Genomic DNA, 24,271 nt, shown 5'->3' with positions numbered 1-24,271 from the left:
GTCTGAGATCTCTTTGGAATCACTGGGCACTTTGGGCTGGATGGGACCTCTGGAGCTCTCCAGCCTCATGTCCAGTTCCAGAGAGGCTCAACTGTAGGATGAGGGAGGTGGCTCAGGGCTTTTTGCAGCCAGGTTTTGAGAACATCCACTTGCAGGCAAACAGAGAACAGCAGTGCTGTTGCCTGTGGGCTTGGTGTTGACCTGGAAGGAAATGGGATGTAAAAATGGTGTACAAATGGTGTAGAGATATAGAAGTAGTGCACAAATGGTCTATAGATGTATAGAAATAGTGCTCAAATGATCTATAGGTGTATAGAAACAGTGCACAAATGGTCTATAGATGGAGAACTGGTGTATAAATGGTATAGAGATGTAGAAATAGTGCACAAATGGTCTATAGGTGTATAGAAACAGTGCACAAATGGTCTGTAGATGGAGAACTGGTGTATAAATGGTGTAGAGATGTAGCAGTGGTGCACAAAGCCCTACTGCTCAGTCACACTGTGGCTATCTCACAGGTAACTGAGTTCCTGGGTGTCTCACAAGGAGCCTCCAACCCTGCCCCTGCACCTCTGATGCACAGCAATAAATCCATATTTATTGGATTTTCAGGTTTCCTCTGCAAATTTGGGGCTGGCTTTCCTTTCTGTGTCTGTCTTGTCTCTCTCCTATCTCCTATCTCACGTCTGGTTTCCTCCTTCTGTTTCCAAGGCCCGGGAGGAAGAGGTGAGGAAGAAGTTCCGACCCATAGAGCAGCTGAAGGAGGAGTTTGAAAAGCTGAACATGAAGATGGAAACAGATTATGAAATTATGGTTAAATTAATCAGCAAATTCAACAGCTCTGCCTCCACGCTGGATGAAAAAGTAGCAGCACTTTATGATCTCGAATATTATGTTCACCAGGTAACAAGAATGCCTCAGTAACTACCGTGTAAAATCCAGGGGATACGGTGTCATAAACAGGGTTTTATTTTTCTTATCGGTATCAGGTAATACAAATTGCTTAATTACCATAATCCTGGGACAATAACAGACAGCAGAGGACTAGTGCAGGCTTATTTTATATCCAGGTTGGAATTAATCATCACTTGTGCCAGGAGCCAGCAGTATCCTAGTGGTTGCCTTATTTGTTGTCTGTTCTCAGGCTGGTTTTCTTATCCTCTATTTTTCCTCTTTTATCTGCTTAATGTTACAAAATGGGGTTTCAGCTGCCATTTTTGGGTAAGTAGAGTGGTGGCTGCTAAGGAAATAATTATTTTCTCTCTGCTTCCATGAAAAGCTGCTGTGGTTGAGGGTAGGTGCACTTACATCAGTTCACAGAGGATGTCTTTGTACCAGGGAAGGCAGCAGCCACCCAAAAACTCCTATTTTGTCATGGTATGAGTAAGCAGTGGCATGCAGAGCCTCGCTGTGCTAATCAGCTCTGTGTGAGGGTGAACATATTCCTTGGCATCTCTCTTCCTTGGGTTTGTGCTCACACTTTTACCCCCCTTCCCTCTGATCTCCCTTGCTCTGCTTTCAGCTCACACATTCCTACCTCCCCTTGGATGCAGCTGCAGGCTCAGAGCTCTGCTCCCCTGGGCTTGGTGCCTTCCGTGGTGCCACCCCTGGGAGGGTGTCATCCATTTGGGCATCCAAACTCTGCTCTGCAGTGTGGGAAGGGACTTTGCTTCTCCCTGCCCAGTGACTGGGACAACCTGGAGTGCACTGGGAGAATTTCCAGTGGCACTTTGTCATTTCAGAGGGTGAATGGGACAACTCTTGAGAGGTGCCAGTGCAAGCCCTTCCACTGGAACAGCACTTGTTGAAACAAATGTAGCATTTTGGAGGCAGGTAGCTGACGTGTTGCTGCTGTGAGAGAGGGAGTCTGTGTGCCAGCTGACAGAAGTGTTATTTCCAGGGCTCTTTGTCTTTAATTCCCACCCTGAATCGCTGTTGTGGGCATGCACAGCCTTCCTTGCTGTTTGTTCTCCCTGCTTTTGTGTCGCTGCCGCTGCCGGAATCTGTGTGACTCACAGAATAACTGTGAACAATGGGAGCCCAAAGAGTTTCGGATTTGTACTCGGGGCTAATCTTGCCTGATTAAGGGTGCCAGAGCATCAGGCCAGCATGCTAAAAAGCAACCCCCAAAAACCCTGGGATGCTCTGGATTACAGCTGAAAAGCAACCCCCAAAAGCCCTGGGATGCTTTGGATTCCAGCATAAGTGGTCTGGACTATTCCAGCAGAAAATCCCTGCAGTACAGGATGGGGCAAACAGTTTCAGAATGGCAGAGGAGCAGGGACTGGAGCATCAGAGGGGTCAGAGAGGGGGAATGGCAGGAGCTGGCAGGGCACAGAGGCTCTTTGTGTGCCCAATCACAGCGCTGCTCTGTGCCCACACTCTCGGGGCAGATGGCTGGGCAGCACCTTCTCGTCAGGCAGGAAGCTGATAAGAAATATGACTTGTCTCTAAGCCAGCATGCCTTTTCCTCCTCTTTCTTCTTCCAGTCAGTTGAATGCATCCAGAGCATTATCTCTGCTTGGGACTGACTTCAGCAGCACTGGCTTAATGTAATTACTGAACAGCAGCCAAAGGACGCTTGTGGCGCATAACCCTGGAAGGGCTGAGCTGTCAGGACTCTTCTGCAGAGTCACAGCCATGCCCTGGGAGCAGCGAACCCTTGCAGGTGTGGGTGGCCCACATGTGGTGCCACTTTGCTGGTCCCACCTTGCCCAGCCTCCATCAGAGCAGAACCGCGTGCCATGTATTTTTCAAAACTGTTCAGCTCCCACCATCCTGCTGCTGCCTCCGGGCCTCGGGATGCCCTGTAGAGTGAAAGATGCCATGCCCTGGAGGGTGTGGAAGCTCTGTGGCATGGCCAGGAGCCCCCCTGGAGCATTGGGGTGCCCTGGCAGCCAGTGGTGGCCAGTGGCCAGCCCGGGGAGATGCTCTCTGCTCTGCTTCTGAAGAGTCAGCCCAAGGGCTCTGCCTTTGCTCAGCTTTTGGTTGCCAGCTCTGCTTTGCTTCTCCTCAGCCAGGATTCAGCTTGGCATGTTGGGTAGCCTGTCTTGCAGAAGGAACAGAAGAGTTTGGCCCGCTGGGTTATCTGGAATGCATAAAACCCAAATGCAAATGTGAAGAGGGCAGAGCGTAGCTCATAAACAGCATTCACGGTGCTTGCACAGCAGTGTGCAGAGCCAAGACCCTTCTCAGGCATCTCAGGCTCTTTCTCTCAATTATTTACTTTGCTTATCTTCCTCTCTCCTCTCTCTGAAATGCTACACCATCTCTCTGCTAATTTCCTCTCCATCACATGCGGCTTTCCCTTGCTCTTGTTTTCTAACATTTCCTCTCTCACCTTCCCTCCCTGTTTTCTTCTCCAATTCAAACCTGCTCCCTGAATAACTGCTGTCATATTTGCTCTTCTCCCATCGCTCCCCTCGTCTGCTTTGCCTGTGTACTTTAGTCAAGAGCTCTTTTGATCTTTGGTTTTTCTTTTGTGCCAATTTTAGTGGACTGAAGTGAGGTAGGAGCTGCTGCCTCACAGCATCTGCTGCTCCCCAGAGAGGTTAATACCTTCAAGTTGTTAAGTTTGGGGATTCTGTTGGTTTTAAAACAGTGAGTGAAGGAAGGAGCTCTCATGACAGACTCTGGTTAAAAAAAGATAAACACATCTTCAGCACGAGCTTTACAGCACAATTTCTATTCTACAGTTGTGGTGTCTCACTGATGCTGGGGCAGCATGAAAGACTCTGGTGCTGCTGAGGTTACAGCAGTGGCTGCTTTTACCACACCAGGTCCTGGATGCAAATTTCTGCCTGTCCACACATTCCCTCTCATGCAGAAGTCAGTGCTGATTCCAGCACTAAACCAGTTTTTACAGAGGCTGAGTAATAAAAGGACCCAATGGCAGCCGAAATTGGGTTGCTGCACAGATTTCTTTGCAGACAAAGAAGGGTCTGCAGAAAAGTGAGAGATCTGGCAGGCCTGGTTTATAGGGACAGTTAAAAGAGCAGCATCTGAAAGGGTACAAAAGCTGCTGCAAATCCTGAATCAGCCCCAGCAGACCTGCAGAGAGCAGCTTTGCAGAGAGACAGGTGGGTATTGTCCTGCTGGGGAGCAGAGATGAGCTGGAGCTCCCCAGGTCCTGCTTTGGTTGGTAACAACAGACCTGTAGGACACAAAGCTTCTTCCTTCTCCTGGCTACCTGAAATACCTCACTTGGGGCCAATTTTGATAAAGGTACATGGTTGAGATAAATATAACATTGAGCATGAAGTCATTGACGAGGAGAGCGTCCCACATGCCCTGCATGGCTCGTAGTGTTTGTCCTGTCCCACCCCATCAGGGGGTCAGCTTGCCCTGCTGATAATTCATTTCTATATTCTGTTTCCATCTGCCAGTGATTGCTGTTGTCTCCCTGTCTTTCAGGGAGGAGAAATGTTGAATTTCCTAACCTGATTTTTCTGTGCAGGCAGTTCTGAGCATTCATCAGATCCCCTCTTAAAAAAAAAAAAAATCATTGAATACCAAAACACATCGATTTGACTTTGGACTGAATTTTGTCACTGAAGTACTTTGTGCTGTTTCTATAAATTTTGTCTGTGAGCACTCAGAGCCTTTTCTGATCTCCTCTCCACAAGCTGATGCCCGCTGGGACTGTGCCTGGCTAGCCCCTGATCCACTTAGAGCCAGAGGCTGATGAATCCCCACTAATGTGTAAACTTTTCCCTCCTGGCAGTTAATCCATTATTATTTTCTTAGAGAAGTCATTGTGGGGCTGCTGCCTGGGGAAGCTCCTGGATGACCCCTCCAAACAGGGACTGTTTTTTTTTCTTTCCTTATCCATGAAGTTGAAGTTGTTGATGGAACTCATGGAGAAATCCCAGAACTGTCCATGCTCCTCACTTTGATGCCCCCTGTGCACCCTGTTGGTGCTGACAGGGCTCCTAAACATCCCTGACTCCTGGCGCTACAATTACAGCACCATTAATTAACTGCATTTGCAAAACATGCAATTCCCTGGGTCCCCAGTAAAGGGCTGCTCAGTGGACAGCAAAGGAGTTTTTTGACATCAGCAGATGCACCAAGTTTTTGGCACCATCTGAGTTACCAAAACAAGTGTCAAGAGCAGTTTTGAAAGCTATAATTGAAGTAATTTGGATTTCCAGGGATGCCTCCTGTGTGTGCCAATGTCCTCCCACGAGGACACTGTGCCTGTGCAGCCGTGACATTGCTGCTTGTGGGCGGGACTTCAGAGTTCAGCCATTCCCTAGGGATGTTTAATTCGTTTAAAACTTCGTGCTGGTTCAATGCCTGGGGTTTTAGCTTTTGTATTTTTCAGAATCTCTGCTGTTTAGCCTGGAACTCCGAAAATTCATATTAGGTGTTAGTGAGTTCTCTTCACAGGGGAGTCAGACAAAACAGTTCCTTCCCAGCTGGAGAATCAAGGACAACTGGTACCCAAAGAGCAGAAACAACAGCGAGGGAAAGGGGGCAAGGCAGGGGGCTGAGACTTCACAGCCTGGGGCTGTGCTTGGATAATGGACCCCAATATGGAGATGAACCAAAACTTATAAAAGTGTAAAACTCGTGACCAGGATCCACCTTGGATTTGATTTGGGTGTAGCCCCGGCCGGGCTCTTGCACTGCCCAAGGTGGATCCTTTCAATAAATACTGATTTTATTCCTTTTGTTCTGCCTGGTCTCTGTTCCAGCTTAGCCTTTCCAGGCAACAGGTTAGAGCAGGAGGGAAGGGATGCTGTGGGTGTGAAGGGAGGTGTTCTCCAAGGGCTGGAGGTTTGTGCTGAGAGGACTTGCTCTCTCCCAGGTGGACAATGCCAAGGATTTCCTGTCCATGGGTGGGCTCCAGCTGGTGATCGAGGGGCTGAACAGCAGCGAGGCCTCGCTCAAGGAACACGCTGCCTTCGTCCTGGGAGCTGCCCTGTCCAGGTGAGACCTGCCCTGTCCAGGTGAGACCTGCCCTCAGCTGCCCTCCATGCCTCTGTTCACCTCTCTTGGTTTATTTCTGATGGTAGAGACTGAAAGCTGTGCTGTGACATGCCACAAAATTGTCTTGTCCCCTGCCCAGCCCTTGCAACACCCCTTAACCCCTTCTCCTCAGTGTGTCCTCATGGACATGTCCACAAGTAATGTGTTGTCATCCATGATTGTTTCTTGATATTTCCCTGAGCTCCCTGTTTGTACAAAGTCCAGAGGGGAAATAATTCTCCTTCTCTCCCCTTGACAGCCCTCTCTGGGGGAAGATGTGAAGGAGGGTACAATTACAAGCACCCCAGAGAACACTTTGTCCTTCCTCTTCCTTGCTTCTGGGCTGCTTCAGGATGGCAAAGTGCTGGTTTGAGCAGCTCCTGTGGTCTTTAGAGCAGGGTTTGGGCTGTGACATCAAAGGGGTGTTGATTAGACATGGGGTCAGGAATATGGTCAGCAGGCAGAAGCCAGAGGAGACTGACCTGCAGGATGTTTGGGGTTCACATGAAGGATCTGCTCTGCCTCATGCTGGGGTATCATGTGCACTGCTGCAGGAGGTATCCTGGGGGCTCCAGGGGTTTTCCTTTTTGATTTATGGGTTTTGAGGCTTTGCAGGGCATGTGTGTGTGAATTTGCACATTCAGAAGTACAGAGGCTTTACAAATGCATTGGATGGACTCAAACTTCAGAATCAGAAGTGCAGAGTGAAAATTGAAGGTCAGGACTGTTTTATCTGCATATTTCTACACCTAAAAATACAGTCACCTTCTCCAGCATCATGAATTATTTATGGCTTGTTCTAACACATGGTCCACAGACCTGCATTTATTTGGCAATCTGGTATGCAATACAGTTGGCCCTCAGCATTTGGGGCCTCGTGGACAGGAGCAGGAACCCAGATTTACAGCAAGAAAGGATCCAGCTCCTAGTCTGAGACAGAGCCTGACTTAGTGATGACAGGAAGAGACATCAGAAACAAGACCTGCTCTTCATGTTCTGGTGTATCTCAATCTCTGAAACAATACTGGAGTGGATTGCTCAGGTTCTTTATATAGACTCTTTATACATACAGAGAACATGGTGCAGAGGGCGTGGAAACATTTGCAGGTTAACTTGTGAAATTACAGGGGCTGTTAAAGAGCTTCTCTCCAGATGTACCTGACACGACATAGCCAAGACTCCAAAAATTCATTGTCTCATGGTACTTGACAGTGTAGCAGAAGCAACAAGAGTCACACTTTTGTGTAGTATTTCTCACTCAAGTGCAAAAATTTTCTTTGGAGAGAACCTCTCCTCTGCTATGACAACATTAAACTGCTGCTTTGTAAACTTGTGGACCTTTTTTCTTTCAAGGACATTCTGGCAGATGGTAATTTGGAGTGGTTTGGGTGATACATTGTCTGAGAGCTGTTCCAAAATGTGATGGTTATTATGCCTTGGTTTGAGTTTGCTTTTTCTCCCCTTGCTGTGCTTAAGCTTTCTCAGTAGACACCTACATGCCAACTTGTCTGCTGTGTGCTCACTGCTTAATTCGTTTGTTCATACATTTTCTCAGCTTACTCCATGCTCTAGTTAAACTGTTGGAGGCATTTCAGGTACTTCACACAGCATTTTGTGTTTTTCTGAGGGCTTGTTGTTTACTGCCTTCCCTCCTGGTTGTTCATGGGAGCCTTGGAGAGCTGGTTGGGCTTTCCAGTGAATTCCCAGAGGTGTCACAGCTCGCTGGGCTGCAGGGACATGATCTGCTCTGTGCCTGTGTGCCTGGGGCTACTCTCAGGTCCAGTGCTGGATGCTGAGTCTGGCAAGAGACAATGCTCTGCTGCTCACCACATGGCTCTGTGGCCACCTCCCAGCTCTCTTCAGCCAGCCTGGCTCAGGCCAGTGGTTTCAAGCCAGGCAAACATTCCCAGAGAGAAATCAGGGCATGATGACAGCAGCTCCAGAGCCCGGCATGGGAGGTCAGTAACTCCTGGCACAGCTCAGTCTGGAAGAGGGAGTTTGGTGTTGTCTGTAGGCAAGTGTTTAACTCAGGAGGAAACCACAGGACACAGAGCGACTCCAGACGTGCTTGGATCACATCCAGAACTTTTCAGTTCTCAGAAATGCACAGATCTTCCCCAGATTTGCATTGTCCTTAGCTCTGCTCAGCTAGTAAAGCAGGTAAGGGATGGAACGAGCAGCTGCAGCACCCAGGTCCTGCCTGCACATGGTCCTGCCAGGACCTGGCTCAGAGCTCTGGAAGCCCATTGGAATAAAAGAGTTTTCCAGGGGGCCGGGGGGTGGCCAAGATTTGGATCAGTAAAGGCAGGAGGAGGAGAAGGCACAACAGGACCAGCTCCGGGTTTCTCCTCCCTGATATTGCTCCTATTTATATGGCTTAAAGCAGAGTTGAAAAGCAGCCTTAGCTCAGCAATGTTTTGGACCTCGTGGCACAGAATCCTGGGGTCCAGCTGCCAGGACCTGACCTCCTGGTGTCCATCTGTGACCCTCTGCCACAGGACAGGCAGATTTCTTCACCTGAGAGGGAGGAAATCAAGGTTTCATCTCATGTTTCTCTTACATGTCCTTCACTTGAGGCATTTGGGTTTTAATTTCTGAGTCTGTGACCAAATCAAACATTGTTCCATCTGGCGGAGTTCTATGAGCAGTGCCCTTATTGCAAGTCTAAAACCTCATCACATTCTTACTGGTTTTAAGCCTTTAACAAAATGCTTTTCCATTCAGCAGTTTGCAAAAGTAAACTTCATTTGAACAATCCTCAAGTGCTCTGATTGCAAATAAAAGTTAAATGCACTAACAAAAATAATTGCTAGGCATGTGTGGTTGTGCATTTAGGTATCCATAATTCACTAACAGTATATGCCAATACACAGCATTATCTGGATTTCCAGTGATTGCATTAGCATAAAAGCATGTTAGCATTTATCCTGTGGTACTAACATTTAAATATATATAAGTATGAAATATTAAGATCCAGCATTTTGGAGGCAAGTGAAACTACTGTCTGTAAAATGTTCCTGCATATTTTGAAGGTACACTCCAGTATGTTGTATGACAATCAGCATTTGCACCATCAGGCCCAAACATTACAAAAATGTCAATGTTTTATGCAAAGAGGAGCTATATAAAGCTAAAAAAGATTGCTGATGAGAGAAGTGTCTTCTGATGTCCTCTGAGCTATTTACAGGCAGCTCTAGCTCCCTTTTGTTCGTGGCACAGCCAGGCCTCTGTGCAGTCTGGATCTCCATGTTTCACAAGACTGGAAATGTTAGCCAGAAAGGATTATGCTTGTGATTAAAACCTCCATTTTTGAAAACTTTACCTACAGGAAACGTTTTTCCACACCAATAATTTGAATATTTTAGTATTTTGTAATAAAAGAATTTTTGTAATCCGTTTAGAAGGGGAATAATTTATGTTGAATGCCTTCTAGAAGCTTTATCCCAAATGCTCCCTGTGCTCTTAGGGGTGAATTGGAGGTGAGGATGGAGAGAAGTTTAGCTGTGGGACCTTTGAGGCAAAGGCAAGCAGTTTATATTTCATGGGGACAAGGCAGAAGGCTCAGAAGGTGAGATTTTGGCCTGGGCAAAGTGGGGAACTGGGAGGGCAGCCACTTGTGCAGCTGCAGTAAGAGACTAGTGGAATTTTGGCCAGACCTTTAAAAACGCACCCAAAGGGGTGGCCAGGGACAAGGATGTCCCACTGCTGGTCCCAGCTGACATTTACTACGTGTCCTACAAGGCCATGGGGCAGTCCCAGCACAGCCTCTGCCCACAAGCCCAGCATTGCTGGGCTCTCACTGTCCCCTTTTGGCCCTGAGTGCTAAAATAATGTCACAGGACTTGACGAAGGCTTGCTGATAACTGAGGCACAGTGCTGTCGTAACACATGAGAGTTTTCCATGGATTGTCCCAGCTGTTTCCCAGAGATCCCTTAAAGGATCCTGAATATACCATTCACCATGATTTGTGTTACCCAGCTCTGAGGCTTGTTCAGAGCTTGCCCCACTTTGGTAAAGACCAGAGAGACACAAAAAATGTGCTTGCTTCTCAAGATAAGCCTCAGAGAAGCTCCCTGAGTGATGGGCTTTGTTTCCTCCTGCTGTGCTGGCGTGTCCAGCAGAGCTCAGCATCGTGGGGCTCCACCTGGTTTTGGTTCTGCTTTTCCATTGTCTTTCCTGAGGGAGGAGGGATGTGGGAATGTTGTCTCCTTGCTCTGTCCATCAGTCCCTTGGTGATGTCCGTTCTCCCAGAGCACAGGAATTCCCTGCTCTGCTGGAGAAGCAGCGGCTCCTCCAGGACACCTCTGTCAAAAGAGCTTCCACCAGGTTTAAGGGGTTTGAGTCAGGTCCAGCTGTGCACTGAAACTGGTTGGTGCTCACTGGTGTTAAATAACACAGAGGCCCAAGCAATAAACCTGGGAAAAATAAAATTAAAGACCTTGCTTCAGTGCTAACTTGTAAGGACATAAGAACTTCTGTGCAGAGAAATAAATCTGGTTAGCTTAACAAGCAGTGTCCCTACCCATTTATTTCCAATCCATCTTCATCTCTTCCTCCTCCAGCTTCTTCTCCTTTTTACATCCTGCAGTATTTGCCCTTCTCTTTATCCACTTTCCCTGATTTTTTCAGTGGCCCTGTTTGCCCACACCATGTGTTTGCCATCTCCCAGTTGCAGAAATTTTAGCTCCACTCCTTGACTGCTTATAATTTCTTGCTTTGAAGATTGTCTTCTCTATTTTTATTTGAATCTCCTGACTTGTGTGAAGTTATCAGCCTCACTGCACTTAATTTCAAATTAATTTGATTGGGTCACCTCAGGTTTTTTTCTGTAATGATAATGAACTCAACCTATTTAGCCTTTCCCCATTATGAATAACCTTAACAAAAACTGCAATGCAGTATAAATGGGTGTTTCATCATTGTGGTTAATTACACAGAAGAATAAATCCCTAAACATTTTTCAGCCTCTGAAATCTAATATGGAAGTGTAATTAACAATTAAAGAGTAAACTTTCATCCTTGTGCTCTCAGGAAGACAAGGAGGGAAAAAGTCTAGAATCCAAGGTTTGCTCCTGGGTTTTGGGGGAGAAATTTTTGGGGCAATGCTGATGGCTGGAAGTGGCAGAGGGTGGGGTCAGCTCTTTGTCTCATGCCAGGTGTGTTTTCCCAGGTGCTGGAGAGGGGACAAGGTGGGATGGACCTCCTGACCTCAGCCCCAAGGACTGGGCTCAGGCTGAGGACCTTGTCCTGTCTGAGAAACATGGGAATTCTGGAGAGAGCTCTCAGGGATGGGATGGGATGGGATGGGATGGGATGGGATGGGATGGGATGGGATGGGATGGGATGGGATGGGATGGGATGGGATGGGAGTGTTTGGCCTCACATCCCTCATGAGCTCCCCCATGGAGCTGGGTTCTGCCCCTTACCTGGGCTCAGGCAGGTGACCTTATCCCCCTATGTCCCTCCCACAGTCCCCAGAGCCTGCAGGGCCTCCTCAGTGCACTGATGATGTTCTGAGAGCTGTGGGAGGTGTCCTGCCCTATAAATGCAGCCCCAGAGAACAACCCAGGGCTGTGACAGGTGTGGGGATCACCTGGAAGCTGCTCCAGCAGAACTTCAGCAGGAAGGGAAAGACTCATCACAGCCAGCTCATGCATTATATAAAACATGTTGTTTCTGTCTCATCGTGTTTAGTAAATGCTCTCTGCTAAAGCCTTTGAGTTATTGTGCTGGTTTCCATTTCAAACACATGTTCAGGCTGGTTACCTAATCACTTTCTGCCAAAAAAAACAGCCCAAAATTGCTGTTTCCCAGTGCAGACGTGGTTCTGTAGCTGGACACAACATGCATTCCTGTCTCTTCAGCCATTATTTATTCATCCTTCTTGCTCTCTACAGCACCCTGCCAGGAGGCCGGAGCCAGCTTCTCCCAAGTAACAAGGACATGAGAAAACAGCCTCGAGTTCTGCCAGGGGAGGTTTAGATTAGGGATATTTTTTCACTGAAAGGGTTGTGAAGTACTGGAGCAAGCCTGGAGGGGTTGAAAAGCTGTGCAGATTTGGCACTTAGGGACATGGTGTATCAGTGAACACGGTGTGTGAGATTAGTGGTTGGACTTGATGATCTTGGATGTCTTTTGCAGCCTAAATGACTCTTTGGTCCTGTTTTCTATTTGTCCTTTTTACTACAGCCTGTACACTCTGCTAATGGCTTCACGGGATTTTCCTCCCTAACCACCTACATTATTTTCCTGATCTGCTGTGACTTTCCCAGGCCTTGGCATGTTCTCCGCATTCCCTCCAAGCAAAAAGTGAAAATATTCACCAAGAGGAGGCCTCTGCATCTGTCCTTGGCTCAGGGTGTGCAGGAGGCTGTGGCAGCCCATGGTCATGTTTCAGAGGGGAGGTGGACAAAGTGCATTGAGTGGATCAAAGAAGGGAAGGATGGGAGAGTGGGAGATGACCAACAGGAGTGGGAAATGCAGGGTCCAGCCTCAGTGAGTGCTCCCAGCAGAGTTTGGGGGGGGGGACCCTTATGATTGCAGCCATTGTCTGAGCCCCTATGGGAGGATGCAGATCCAATCTCTTCCTTTGTAGGTCCTTCTGTCTGCACCCTCCTGCCCCTTCCTGATGGTGCCTTTTGTTGGATTTCATTGCCAGCTGGCAGAACTGGGTTGTCAGAGGGATATTGGGCTGCCCTTGCCTCTTGTGGCCTCTCTTCTGAATTCAGCCATATTTTCTCCCCCACTCCTCTCCTTGTGCTGAGGAGAGGGCAGCAGAGCTTTCATAGGAGGTAAAATCACACAAACCAGCAACTGCAGGCTCCCATGGCACCCAAGAATAGCCCTTGGCTGTCCTGACTGAAGAGGGATCAACCTCGTTTCCAGGCTGGCATCTTCCAGCCTACCTGTTCTCTTCACACAGTGCTTTGATAAGTTTTCTCTTATCTGTTCATGTGCTTAAAGATTCATTGAAACAGGTGATTATTCATCCATGCAGACAGTTCCTCAGGCCTTCCACCAGATTGCTGCCAACCTCAGCTGCTTCCAGGCTCTCCAGGTGTTGGAGAGAAAACAACAGCTTACTGGAAATTACCTCTTTTTGAAGAAACTCCTCATCACTGTTAACTACTTGCTCTTCCCTCAGGAGCTGACATTCTTCTTGTGAGCTGGGTTTTGATGTCCATTTGTTTCAGATGATCTTTTTCCTGCTTGGAAGGAGATGTCCAGCAGAAGCCCTGGGAACAGCCTGGCATGTTTTGGGAGGGCAGCCCTGCAGCCCTCTGAGCTCTCATGCTCAGGGCAGCTGTCTGTGGCCACCCTGATGTCCCTGGGGAGCTGGGCCAGTGGCAGCCCCTTCCTAAGGGCAGCTGGGAGTCCCCACAGGAGCTGGAGAAAGCTTCCCACCAAGGCTGAGCCCCACTGAGCCGTGCCACTGCGGGAGCCCTGAATAGATTTGAAAACTAATTTGCTGCTCAGAGCATCAATAGATGTACGTCACTTGTCCTTTCTGCAGCATTTAATGAGTTTCCAAGGTACTGCAGCCAGTTCCAGAAGGCTGCCATCAAAGGATCTTGGCTTCCATCAGAAGCCTTGTGTCCCTCAGCACTCTGCTCTTCTCACATCTCACATGTCTCTTATGAATTCAAGACAGAGCACATTGTATAATTTCTTGCAACCATCCTTTCCAGTCTGTCTCTCCTTTTTTTTCTCTGAATGTCTTGAGCACAGGGGAAGGGCTTTTCCTGCAGTGAGGTGGTGTCAGCTGGAGCCCGGGAGAAATGTGGGTCATGCAGAACTTCCTGTCACTGCTCTCCACAGGCACAACTCCCTCAGTTATTCCCTCCTGGTGCTCACCATAACTGTTCCCTTCTGTTAATCATCCTAAAGCTGGCTTTGGGCATCCCAGCCTTGGCTGTCACCACCTCCATGTGGGTGAGGAGGGAGGGGATGATTCCAGACTGACAGCCAGGGGTCAATGGGCACAGCCCTGCAGTGGCAGCTCTAAGGGACAGGTCATTAATCCTTAGCTGCATCTGCCGAGATCAATAATTAGGGCTGCTGTTTTGTATAACCCATCAGATCAACATGGGAATTGCCTTATTGGAGTGGACAGGATTGCAGAGGAAGGAACACAAAACCCAGGTGCTGACATGTAAATGAGGTTTCTCTAAGCCTTAAGTGGCTCCAGCCTGCCATACCCGATGAACCACAAGGGTTCTTGGGTTTTATCTGTTTCTGTCAGTGCAACAGGGAGGGCTGGAGAGGGTTTCTGGATTCTGAAGCCACAGGTTGCATCTCTGTGCTCAGAGGCTGCCCACGGGAGCCTGTGTGAGCTGCTCTGCACGTTCCTCCTCTCCTTGTGGAAGCAGCTTGTGTCATATTTCCATACATTCTCTCTCATAAAAGCCCCTAAATATGATTTTAGCTTGTTTGTGTGTCTTGCAACGAGCAGGAACTCACACGAGTTGTTTTCCAAATTAATACCCCGCTGGTTTTTCTCAACAAGATGTTTTTCCAAGCTGAGAACAGTAACGACTCTGAGATTTTTTTAAAAATGCACTTTCTTCTCAGGTACTTCATATTGAAATCTGTCTTAATTTCAGTTCATCTAGTGTGTGAAAACACACGGTGAGGCATTATTAGTCCCTGAAGGAATAAAGACAGATGGAGCCCAAAATGGAATTTGCTTTATGATTAATTGAAACCTTCAAGAGTGCACTGGAGTCAGGGCTTGGTCCTACCCTGGCAGCACCTGGGGATCAATTCAACTGGCATGAAGAGCCCAGGGGGACGCACACAGATGTCACCTGGCAGTGCCAGCCCCGAGCTGTGCCCTCTTGGTGGAACCTGTGGCTGGGGTGGCCCAGGTGTGGTTGGGGTGAGGGAGGGATGGTGGCAATGTCAAGGTCCTTGCTGGGATGATGTGTTTGGGTAATGAGCTGCTATTTTGATAACTCTTATGTCCCTGCTCTGAGAGCTGAGCAGGGAGGAGGGGAACACTCTGAAGAATGCTCCAAAAAGCTTGGGAATGTGGAAATGTGGGAATGGTGTGGGGTTTGGGCTCTGCTCTGGGATCCTGCTCCATGTGTGACCTGCACAGTTTGCTCAGGTTTCCTGTCCTTGCCTGTGAGAGGGAAGGGAGTAATGAAGAAACACCAGTGGCGTTATGTGTGGTGGCTTCAGCATCAGTGGGTATTCCTGGGGTCTGCAGCCACCAGCATTTGCAGCATTTTCTGCTGGATAGGAGGAGGAAAAGGTGTTGCAGAAAGGAGAGTTCCCCATCATGTTTTGGGAGCATGTGCAAACTGGCTTTACTGCTCGTGGTGCTTTCATGGTCAGCAAGTCCTGAACAGCTCTGGAGCTGGGGAAATGCAACAAGTGAAGGCAAAGTTGGTTTTGTTATGTTTGTTTTTGTTTTTGTTTTTGTTTTTGTTTTTGTTTTTGTTTTTGATTTTCTTTGAAAAGGCAAATCCAGATCTGTTCTGCAGCTATGTCAGTATTCCTGTTTGGAGAGGGCATGAGGGGGATGGTCAGGGGCAGTTCTGGGAGCCCCAGAGGATTCCCAGTTTCTCAGCTGGTGCTCACTGCTGGTCTGGCCCAGGTTGTGCCTAAGAGAGGGCTGTGGGTGCCTCCCCCTGAGGCAGCTGAGTGGGGCTGAGTGTTGAGAACAATTTAAGAAAGGATCTGGCATGGGAAGTTGAAATTGTGGACATCAAGGTTTAAGGTGTGCACGTGGCCGGGGGCCCACGATTGTGTGTGCTGGGCAGGTGTGTGTGCACTGAACTGGTCTGGCTGGGGCAAATTGGGTAACAAACAGCATCCATGGGTCCCTCAGCTGGGAAAAAGGTACAGATGCAACCAGGGCAGTCTGCTCACAGGCACCAGCACCCCTTCCTGTGGTGCAGTAGCAGCCCTCCCAGTTAGAAAGGTGACTGGGACCTTGCTAATTGTCCTGATGAGTGCAAGCGCTGCTGGAAATGAGCTCACCCTGCAGATCTGAGCTGACTCCTGGGACATCATACCCAGCACCTCCCCAAACATCCAGTGTTCACTCACTCTGCCAAGTGCAGTTTGATTTTTGTTATCCCTGAGCCCCCCTAGGATGGCAGCAGGTTTGCTGAGGTGGATTTTGTACAGGGAGGAAAGCTCCTGTAGCTGAGCTCTCTCTACAGGACCTGGCCACAAGTCGTGGAGAGATGCTGTAGGGCTGCTGTGGATTTTCTTTTCATTCCCTGGGGACTCTGGGAATTGCAGACCAGCGGATTGTGGATTAACGGATCAGGAATTAGAAATGAATTTTTCATTCTTGTGTTGCACACTAATGAACTGACAAATTTAATTTTAAATCCAGCTATTTCAGCTGGAATTGGCAAAGTCATTCTCTATCTCTTCTGGTACCTTGAGAATGGCTGAATGCTGATCTCTCCGGGGTCACACCATCTACAATCACTTCTTTGTCTGTAGCCTGTGGCTGTTGCAGAGGTGCAGAGCGCTCTCCAGGAAGAGCCCATCCCTTGTGGCTATGCCGGTGCAAGGAGGGAAGCTCAGCCCCAGGGAGCAGGGCTGGCAGCAGCCTGGGGGCTCCAGTTTGGGAGTCTGACTCCACTGGTAGCAACTCAGGTGTCTCTACCTGTCCAGCCCAGCACTGTGGCTCTGCCCAGTGCCTCCATGGCACAGCACAGGGTGTTTGCCCAGCTCCAGGTGCGAGGTGTGCTTGGCTTACATCTGCAAAGAGAATATACCGAGTTTAGGGGACTCACTGGCATCATGGATGCAGCTCCTGGCCCTGCCCAGACCCCCCAGCAATTTCCCCTGTGCATCCCTGGAGCGCCGTCCACACACTCTGGAACAGCTCTGGGTCTCTCTGATGTTGTGGCACCCAAAATTGTCTCAGAACTCAAGGTGAGGCTGCCCCAACCCCAAGCAGAGCCGGACAATCCCTCCCTGGCCTGGCTGGTGATGCTGGGCCTGATGCCCCCCAAAAAGGAGGAAAGAAAAATCGAATAGATCTTTATTGCATCCCTCTATGGGCAGGGTCCTGGTTCCTTGGGCATCCCTTCCACTGTCACAGGCTGGCATTTGGGGGATGCTAGTGGCTGTGCAGGCTGCAGTGAGCTCCACGTGTCTCTCCTCCAGCTGCACCATTCTCCAGGTCTGAGGTAGCACCTCCCTACCCAAAAGCTGTGCCAGGGACAGCAGAGAGCAGCAAAAAGCATTTCATTTGTGTGGTTCAAAGCCTGATGGCTGCGCTGTGGGACCCCGGCGGCGGGGGAAGAGCACATCCATCATTACCCAGTCACTCCTCTGAGCTTTCAATGAGGACTAAACAAAACGGCCCTGCCTTTCCAGAGCAGGCTTTATTCCTGCGCTCTGGGATGCTGCAGGTGGGTCTGAAAGGCAGGGATCTCTCAGCAGAACCCCGGCAGAGCCGTGGGCCAGCCCCTGCTGGCAGAGCAGAGCCAGGACATCCATCACTGCCGTGACTGATGGACGGGTTTGGGGCTGTGCCTATAATATCTTGATTAACAATTAACATGATGGAAGCGGGAAATGGGTCTCGTTCCTCGCCCCAAGCCAACAGGTGAGGATGGATATAGATGGATATATGTTGCCTGGTTGATTGCTGAGCCTTGTTAGAGCCTATTTAGGGTTGATTGAAAAGCAGAGGCTTTGTGTGAGGAGAGACCTTTAATCTCCTGGCAGAGCCAAGTGTGTTTCCCATCAGGAAGCGTTCCTTCTCTGCTGCTTATCTCTAACCCCCGCTTTAAACCTGAGCCTGGCGGAGACCAAAAGAAAGGCAGGATGAAAACAAAAATAATTGGGATCGCTGGCTTCCATGGGCAGCCTGAACCCGTTATTCCTACTTATCAGCTAGTTATTCCTATATAACTCTTGCAAGAGACAATTCAGCAGTTGCAGCATCTCCTTGATGAAAAGCACTCCAGTGAAATAACCATGGCAACAGTTGCTGAGGGCTGGCGTGGCAAGGGACGGAGATGTGCTCTCACATCTCCAAAGGACTCGGGCCCAACTTCCCTGACAAATGGCACTGCAGAGCACCAGGAGTGATGTACACACAGCTCTGCATGCTGGCTGTCCTCCTGGTGGGGTCCCAGGCTGCCCCAGTGGACCCAGTTACAAGTGACATTGTGTTAATCGTGGGCATCTTCCCCTCCAGATGGAAGGAGAGCTCGTAACCTGAGAGCTGAAGAGGAATCATGAGGAAGGAAAGGCCAAGGAAGGGACCTCAGGGAGGGACACCACCTGAGATCCCAAAGCCATAGAGGATTTCCCAGGGTTTGGATGCTCTGGGAAAGGCTGTGTGCCTCTGCTGGTGGTGCCAAAGACTGGTATGGATAACAAACACTTGACATGTCTAATTCCAGAGCAGCTTCTTTTTAAACCAACTCTGAGACTGTGTTTGATGTTCTACAGGAGAGGTGACAGAGGCCACAGGGTGGAGTTTGAGCATTTGCCTTGAAGAGTTGGCCCTTGGTGCATGGCAGGAGCCAGCAGAGCCTGGAGTGAGCCTGGAGAGTTGGGTCAAGGGTCCTTCATCCCTGGCTCCTGCTCTCCCCTTGCCTGGGGGTCTTCCAATTGCTCACTGTTAGGACCACCCATGTCCCACTGCTCTCCAAATGCTCTGGTCATCATCTTGGTTTATCTTATATGGGATGAAGGCCTCTCAAGCAGCTTTGTGGGCATGGTGGTGTTTTTGTTAGGCACTATTCTCTCACTGTTGTCTTACTTTATTAGACATTTGTAAGCCTAAAAAGTAAAAAGTTCTGGGGGACTGAAAAATTCCCCAGAAGAAAAGAGGAGCCTTCTGAAAAGCAGCATTTGTACAGATTTCTGAGAAAAGGGCAATAAATACTCCACCTCTGCTTAATAAGAATAAATAATAATAATAATAATAATAATAATAATAATAATGGGCAGACTAAGTATCTCTAAATATATAAAATAACGTGGGCCTGTTTGGAATAGCCAACATCCTTATCAGCCTGCTGCTATCTCTGCAAACAAGTTTTGCTAGAGATTCTGGGCATGATTTTCAATGGCTCAGAGCAGCTGTAGCTTCTTTGACTTCAGTGAAAAGTCTGAGTGCTTGGCACGGTGGCAAACCAAGCCTCTTCCTTTCTGCTTCAAATTGGGGCTTGATTCTAAGTGAGATGAATTTTCTCCTCCTGATAATTCTGTGCATCTGAAGTGATTACAGCTCTGCGTGAGTGCTCTTTTAGGAGATTTCAATGCAGCATTTTCTTCCATCTTACAAAGGTTCCTTCAAGCCTTATGATGCTGGAGAAGGGGAGGGAAGGGAAATAAATCCTGGTGGAAGCCGTTACATCTTCCTATGCAGATAAGAGATTAAAACTTGTATTTTTATAAAACACTCACGGGGGCTAAATCGGAAAAGTTCTGTTGAGGCAAGCAGGTTTTGGCTGGTGGGAACGTGCTGCTAAATTCTTATCTGCCGATAGGGAGTAGTATTATTTGGAGTTCTTAGAGAGTGAGCTTTAATGTTTGCTTAACTCCACCAAAAATAGACGCCACCCTCTTTTCCTAATAGGCAGCATTTGTCACACTTGATTCATTTCCTCTCCCAAACTGAGCTCCTTCATGAATATTCATCTCTACTCCCCAGGAATCTGCCTGTCCTCACAAGTTGTACTAGCAGTCCGTAACAATGCGAGTCAAACCCTCCAGTGCTCCCTAGGAATACCTGGCTGGATCCATGCAGAATGGATTCAACCCATGGATTCCTGCCTCCTCTGAGCAGGGATTGCTCGTTATCCCTCTCCAGGAGACCCTGGACCAGTCTCCCGTTCCTGTTGTCATAGCAGCGCCGCATCGCATCGCCCAGCACAGCCAAGTCTCCGTGGCTGCTAATTGTGAGATGGGAGGATCACTTTGGCAGTTTTTCCAGTAGGGATTAGGCCAAAAGGTCCCTTCTGAACTGTGGTGAATGCGGTTTCCTTCAGAAGATGCTAAAAGTTGGTAGTTAGAGATCTCTGACGAGGGAAGCTTTGCACAGCAGAGGCAGAGCGGTCCTTGCAGAGCTCTTCCATTCATGCTCTGCCACTGCTTAAAGCTGGAGGGAGCCGACCAGAAATGCCAGAGGAGGGTGTAAAATGGTTGATTCCTCGTTAAAGAAGTCTGTCAGTGCCTCTGACCTCCTAAACTCGGGGGTCCAGAGCAGGTGGAAGGTCCCAGCTACTGCCACTTGCTGCTGGAATGGGAGAAATCTGCTCCTGCCTGGTGAGTGCTGAGGAAGCAGGGATCAGTTCCTGCTCATTCCTCTGGTGCCATTGCTTGGAACCATGTGCTAGAAGAGTTTTGCAGGTCTGCTCTGACGTTGTGGGTGGGAAATGTGCAGCAGAAGGAATGATCTCATCACATCTTTTCCCCCTGCGAGCCCAGGAGCGGCTGCCATGTGGCCACGGTTGGTTAAAGAGGGCACAAGAGGCAGAGGGGGGTGCTTGCTGCTCCACCCTGAGGAGTGATCTATCAGCCAGGATAAATAATAACCTCCTGATAACTGGTAGGAGCTGTGCAAGGCTCAGCATCCCTGTCCTGGTGTGGAACAGCAGTGTGGGGTTTGCCTGGGGCGGGATGCTGGTTCATCTGTGGGCTTGCTGCTGGCTCAGTGTGGAGGCAGGAGGGACTGCAGACAATTGGCTGTTTCCCACGTGCCAGGGGATGGGGATCAGCTGTGCCTGTTCCCAGGGCTCTACTCTTGGAATGCAGAGGGCAGATTTGTCCCCTGTGCCTCTCACCGGGTTTATTCCACCGTGCTGAAACACAGCCAGGCTAATCTGTGACGTAAATGTGGGCATGAGTGGTGTTTTCACAGAATGAAAAGAGACAAAATAAATCCTCACCCACCTCAATCTCTCCCCCAGAATTAAAAACTTGCCTGGCAAAGCCTTGCAAATGAGTTTTTGTTGTTTGTGCAGTGAGGAGCCAGATTTTTAAAGGCTGGCTTTCAGTTTTACAGCCATTTATTATAGGCATGAATAATTGCTGGCACAGTGCTACCACTGCTGTTGTTTGCTCTTAAGGTTGGGCCAATTACATATGTAAGCCCTTGATTTACAAGCAAAAGCAGAACCAAAGTAGCTTTTCGGCCTACATTTCAAGAATGAGTGATATGTCCAGGGTCAGCTGGGGGTTCCCAAATTTGTGTGGTGAACACAGAGGTGCACGGCCAGGAATGTGTGGCCCAGATTGTCCAAGGCATGGTGTGACACAGGCTGTCACAGCACGGCGTGAAGGACATAAACAGGGAGCAGTGTGTGAGGCCTGGGAACCTGCCAGATTCTTCCCATGGAATGCTGAAGGACTGTGCTGCATTTGGGGAATTCACAGTCAACACACAGGAAAGAGAGGGAACTGGAACTGAACAGAACGATTCTGCAAGATGGACTTAAACAAAGCCTGTCCAAGTCCTGTTTCCCAACATGAGAACTGGTCTGTGTCCAGCTCCTGCTGTCCAGTCATCCCTCCTGGGAGAGAAGAATCCCAGAATGGACCTTAAATCCCATCCCATCCCATCCCATCCCATCCCATCCCATCCCATCCCATCCCATCCCATCCCATCCCATCCCATCCCATCCCACCCCCTGCCACGGCAGGGACACCTCCCACTGTCCCAGGCTGCTCCAGCCTGGCCTTGGGCACTGCCAGGGATCCAGGGGCAGCCACAGCTGCTCTGGGCACCCTGTGCCAGGGTCTCATTTTCTTCACAATATCCCATCTAACCCTGTCCCTGTCAGTGTGACGCCATTCCCCCTTCTCTTGTCCCTCCATCCCTTGTCCAAAGTCCCTCTCCAGTTCTCCTGGAGCCCTCTAGGTACTGGAATGCAGAATTGTACTCTCCACCCCACCTCTTTCAGCCTATCTCCAGAGCAGAGGTGAATCCACGGAATAGCTGCTATCCATCGTGGAATTCAAAAATGGCTGGTTGAGCTCAAACAGAGGATTTTTTTTCTTGCTTTTACACAACAGGCAGAGGAATGGGAAGGAGGTAGGTCAGTGTGCTGGCCATTCTCCATGGGGTGATGCTTTCCAGACATCACCCACAGCTGCTGTGACCTGGACTCTGCATTGCCAGTGTGGGGAAGGTGTCACTGTGCTGTGCTGGTGCCACTGGGTGCCATCAGCCGTGGGGTGAGGTGGGGAGCCAGCCCAGCATGAGGGAGGGTGAGGAGCTGTGCTCATCCTCCCTGGCCTGGTTGCAGGCTGGTGTTCTTGCTGCTGGGGGAGCAGGAAGGGCAGGATGTGAGTAAGGGCAGGAGCAGGCAGGATGTTTGTGGACACTGATGTCATTGTCACAAATCAGTCGTGGATGTTGTCAGTGGAGGCCAGCGTGTCACACCCCAGGGACTGGCCAGAGGAGCATGATGCACTCATGTCCTCGCTCATCACACAGCAGGTGCCTTCTCAGCCCCCTCCTGCAGGGTTTGCGTAGTCAGCTGGGGGCCACGGCCTACCTGGTGTGCCCAGTCCAGGATCAGTCTGAGTCCTGGGTGGAGCTCAGCCTAGGATTTGAGTCGTGGGTGAAGCTCAGCACAGAGATGCTCTGCCCCAGCCCAGGATCTGAGTCCTGGGTGGAGCTCAGCACAGAGATGCTCTGCCCCAGCCCAGGATCTGAGTCCTGGGTGGAGCTCAGCACAGAGATGCTCTGCCCCAGCCCAGGATCTGAGTCCTGGGTGGAGCTCAGCACAGAGATGCTCTGCCCCAGCCCGGCACAGGCTGCTCCCACTTGCAGTCATCGACATCCATCTGGGCAGGAAGCACTGGTGCATGACCAGTGATTTCTGAAGTGATTTCCTGAAGCTCCTGAGTGTAGAGGCATCACCCAGTGCCCCCAGGGCTGGCAGACCCGTGGTGGGCACCGTGCCCCCGGCAGACCCTGTGGGCAGCAGAGCCATGGGGAGGCACAGCCAGATTTGTTTATGAGGCTGCAGCCGGCCGGGCTTTCACATCCCAGCAATTCCTGGCAAGCCTTGGCTCCTCCTGCGCCTTCGCAGCACATGTGTGAGCTCCTGGTGGTGTCACCTCCCCGTCCTCTCCTCGCAGAGTCTAGCAGTGGGAAGTGATCATCACAACTCACATTTGCCTGGCGTGTGTCTTTCCACAGTTGCAGAGCGTGGAATGAATTGAACCCGCTCCCTCCTTCACCTTCCCATCCAAGCTGTTCCTGGGTGCAGGCAGCTCAGCTCCCACAGCCATGCTCAGCTCTCCAAGCTTCCTTCTGCCCTGGGGATGGAGCCCTCCTTCTTGCCTGCCACAACCTGCCTGCGTGCTCTCCCTTGCGGAGATGTTCATCTCATGCTGTTTTGGGCTTTTCCTAACCCCTTCCTTTCTAGGCTGAGGCTCTCTGTCCACTCCCTCCTCCACTGTGGCAAAAGAGGGTTCTTTGTCTTTGCCTTCAGGGTCATTAAATCTTAATAAGCACCTTGGCTTTCTTTGTCAAGGTATCGCTCTCTCCATCCATCAGTGATGTAGGGCACACTGCTGACATTCTCTTCTTCCTGCATAATTATCTTATTCCACTGCATCTTTTATGCAGAATTTTTCCTTCTGGAAGTGCTCCTCTCCCTGCTCCCATTCTTTCTGAGCACCCAATTAAGCTCTGGTACCTGCCATGGCTTTATTTCTCACACCTGCATATGAATTATTTGTGTTATTCCTGTGTTTTATTAATTACCTTGATCATTTTGATGCTTTGAGAGCTTGATTCAGGCATTTGTAGGCATTTCCTTCACCCTCTCTCTGAGTATGGGATCTGTGTCACCCAGCTTCAGTGCTCCTACATGAGTGTCCACCTGAGCTGGTTTTCCAGGCTTCTCTCTCTGGTTATCCAGGCTCCTTCTCCAGCCAGGGACAGGGAATTCTGCAACTGGCATATCATTCCATCTAAGGCAGGAGTCAAAGGCAGCCCCATCTCCCATGAGACAAAGCATCTTTTCTGCTTGCTGCTGCTGACCTTGAATCCCTCAGATGCTTTTCAGAACAGATGCAGCCCCCTTTAGAGTGACCCTAAAGCTCCAGGCAGTGGATTTGCCTCTCTGGTGAGCCAGGACAAGTCCCAAGGAAAAACAGACACAGGGACATGCAGGCCACAGGTCAGGACATGTTACTGAGGGAGCCCAGGCAGCTTTTATGGGCTGGACATCTTAATTGTAGCTGTCTGATGTTAACAGAGATGAATCTGGCACTTGGAAAGGTTTGGGGAAATGTTTTCTTCTTAATTCATATTTAGGAAATGTAGAGGTATACAGCGAATGTTTA

The 24,271-nt window shown here is 49.5% G+C and overlaps 1 protein-coding gene across 1 annotated transcript in view; it reads left to right on the top strand.

Annotated features, from left to right (window-relative positions):
* Window positions 1-24,271, top strand: part of SIL1 (SIL1 nucleotide exchange factor) — a 730,974-nt gene that overhangs the window by 695,179 nt on the left and 11,524 nt on the right. Inside the window, exons 6-7 of the mRNA XM_062502187.1 lie at window positions 712-903; window positions 5,813-5,934. Of these exons, the coding sequence (XP_062358171.1) occupies window positions 712-903; window positions 5,813-5,934 (314 nt within the window). The remainder of the gene's footprint in view (window positions 1-711; window positions 904-5,812; window positions 5,935-24,271) is intronic.

The sequence above is a fragment of the Cinclus cinclus genome, chromosome 14 (genome assembly GCF_963662255.1).
Source record: "Cinclus cinclus chromosome 14, bCinCin1.1, whole genome shotgun sequence".
Taxonomy (NCBI): Eukaryota; Metazoa; Chordata; class Aves; order Passeriformes; family Cinclidae; genus Cinclus; species Cinclus cinclus.
The sequence above is the reverse complement of the archived record's forward strand: the minus strand, read 5'-3'. Positions and strand labels throughout refer to the sequence as shown.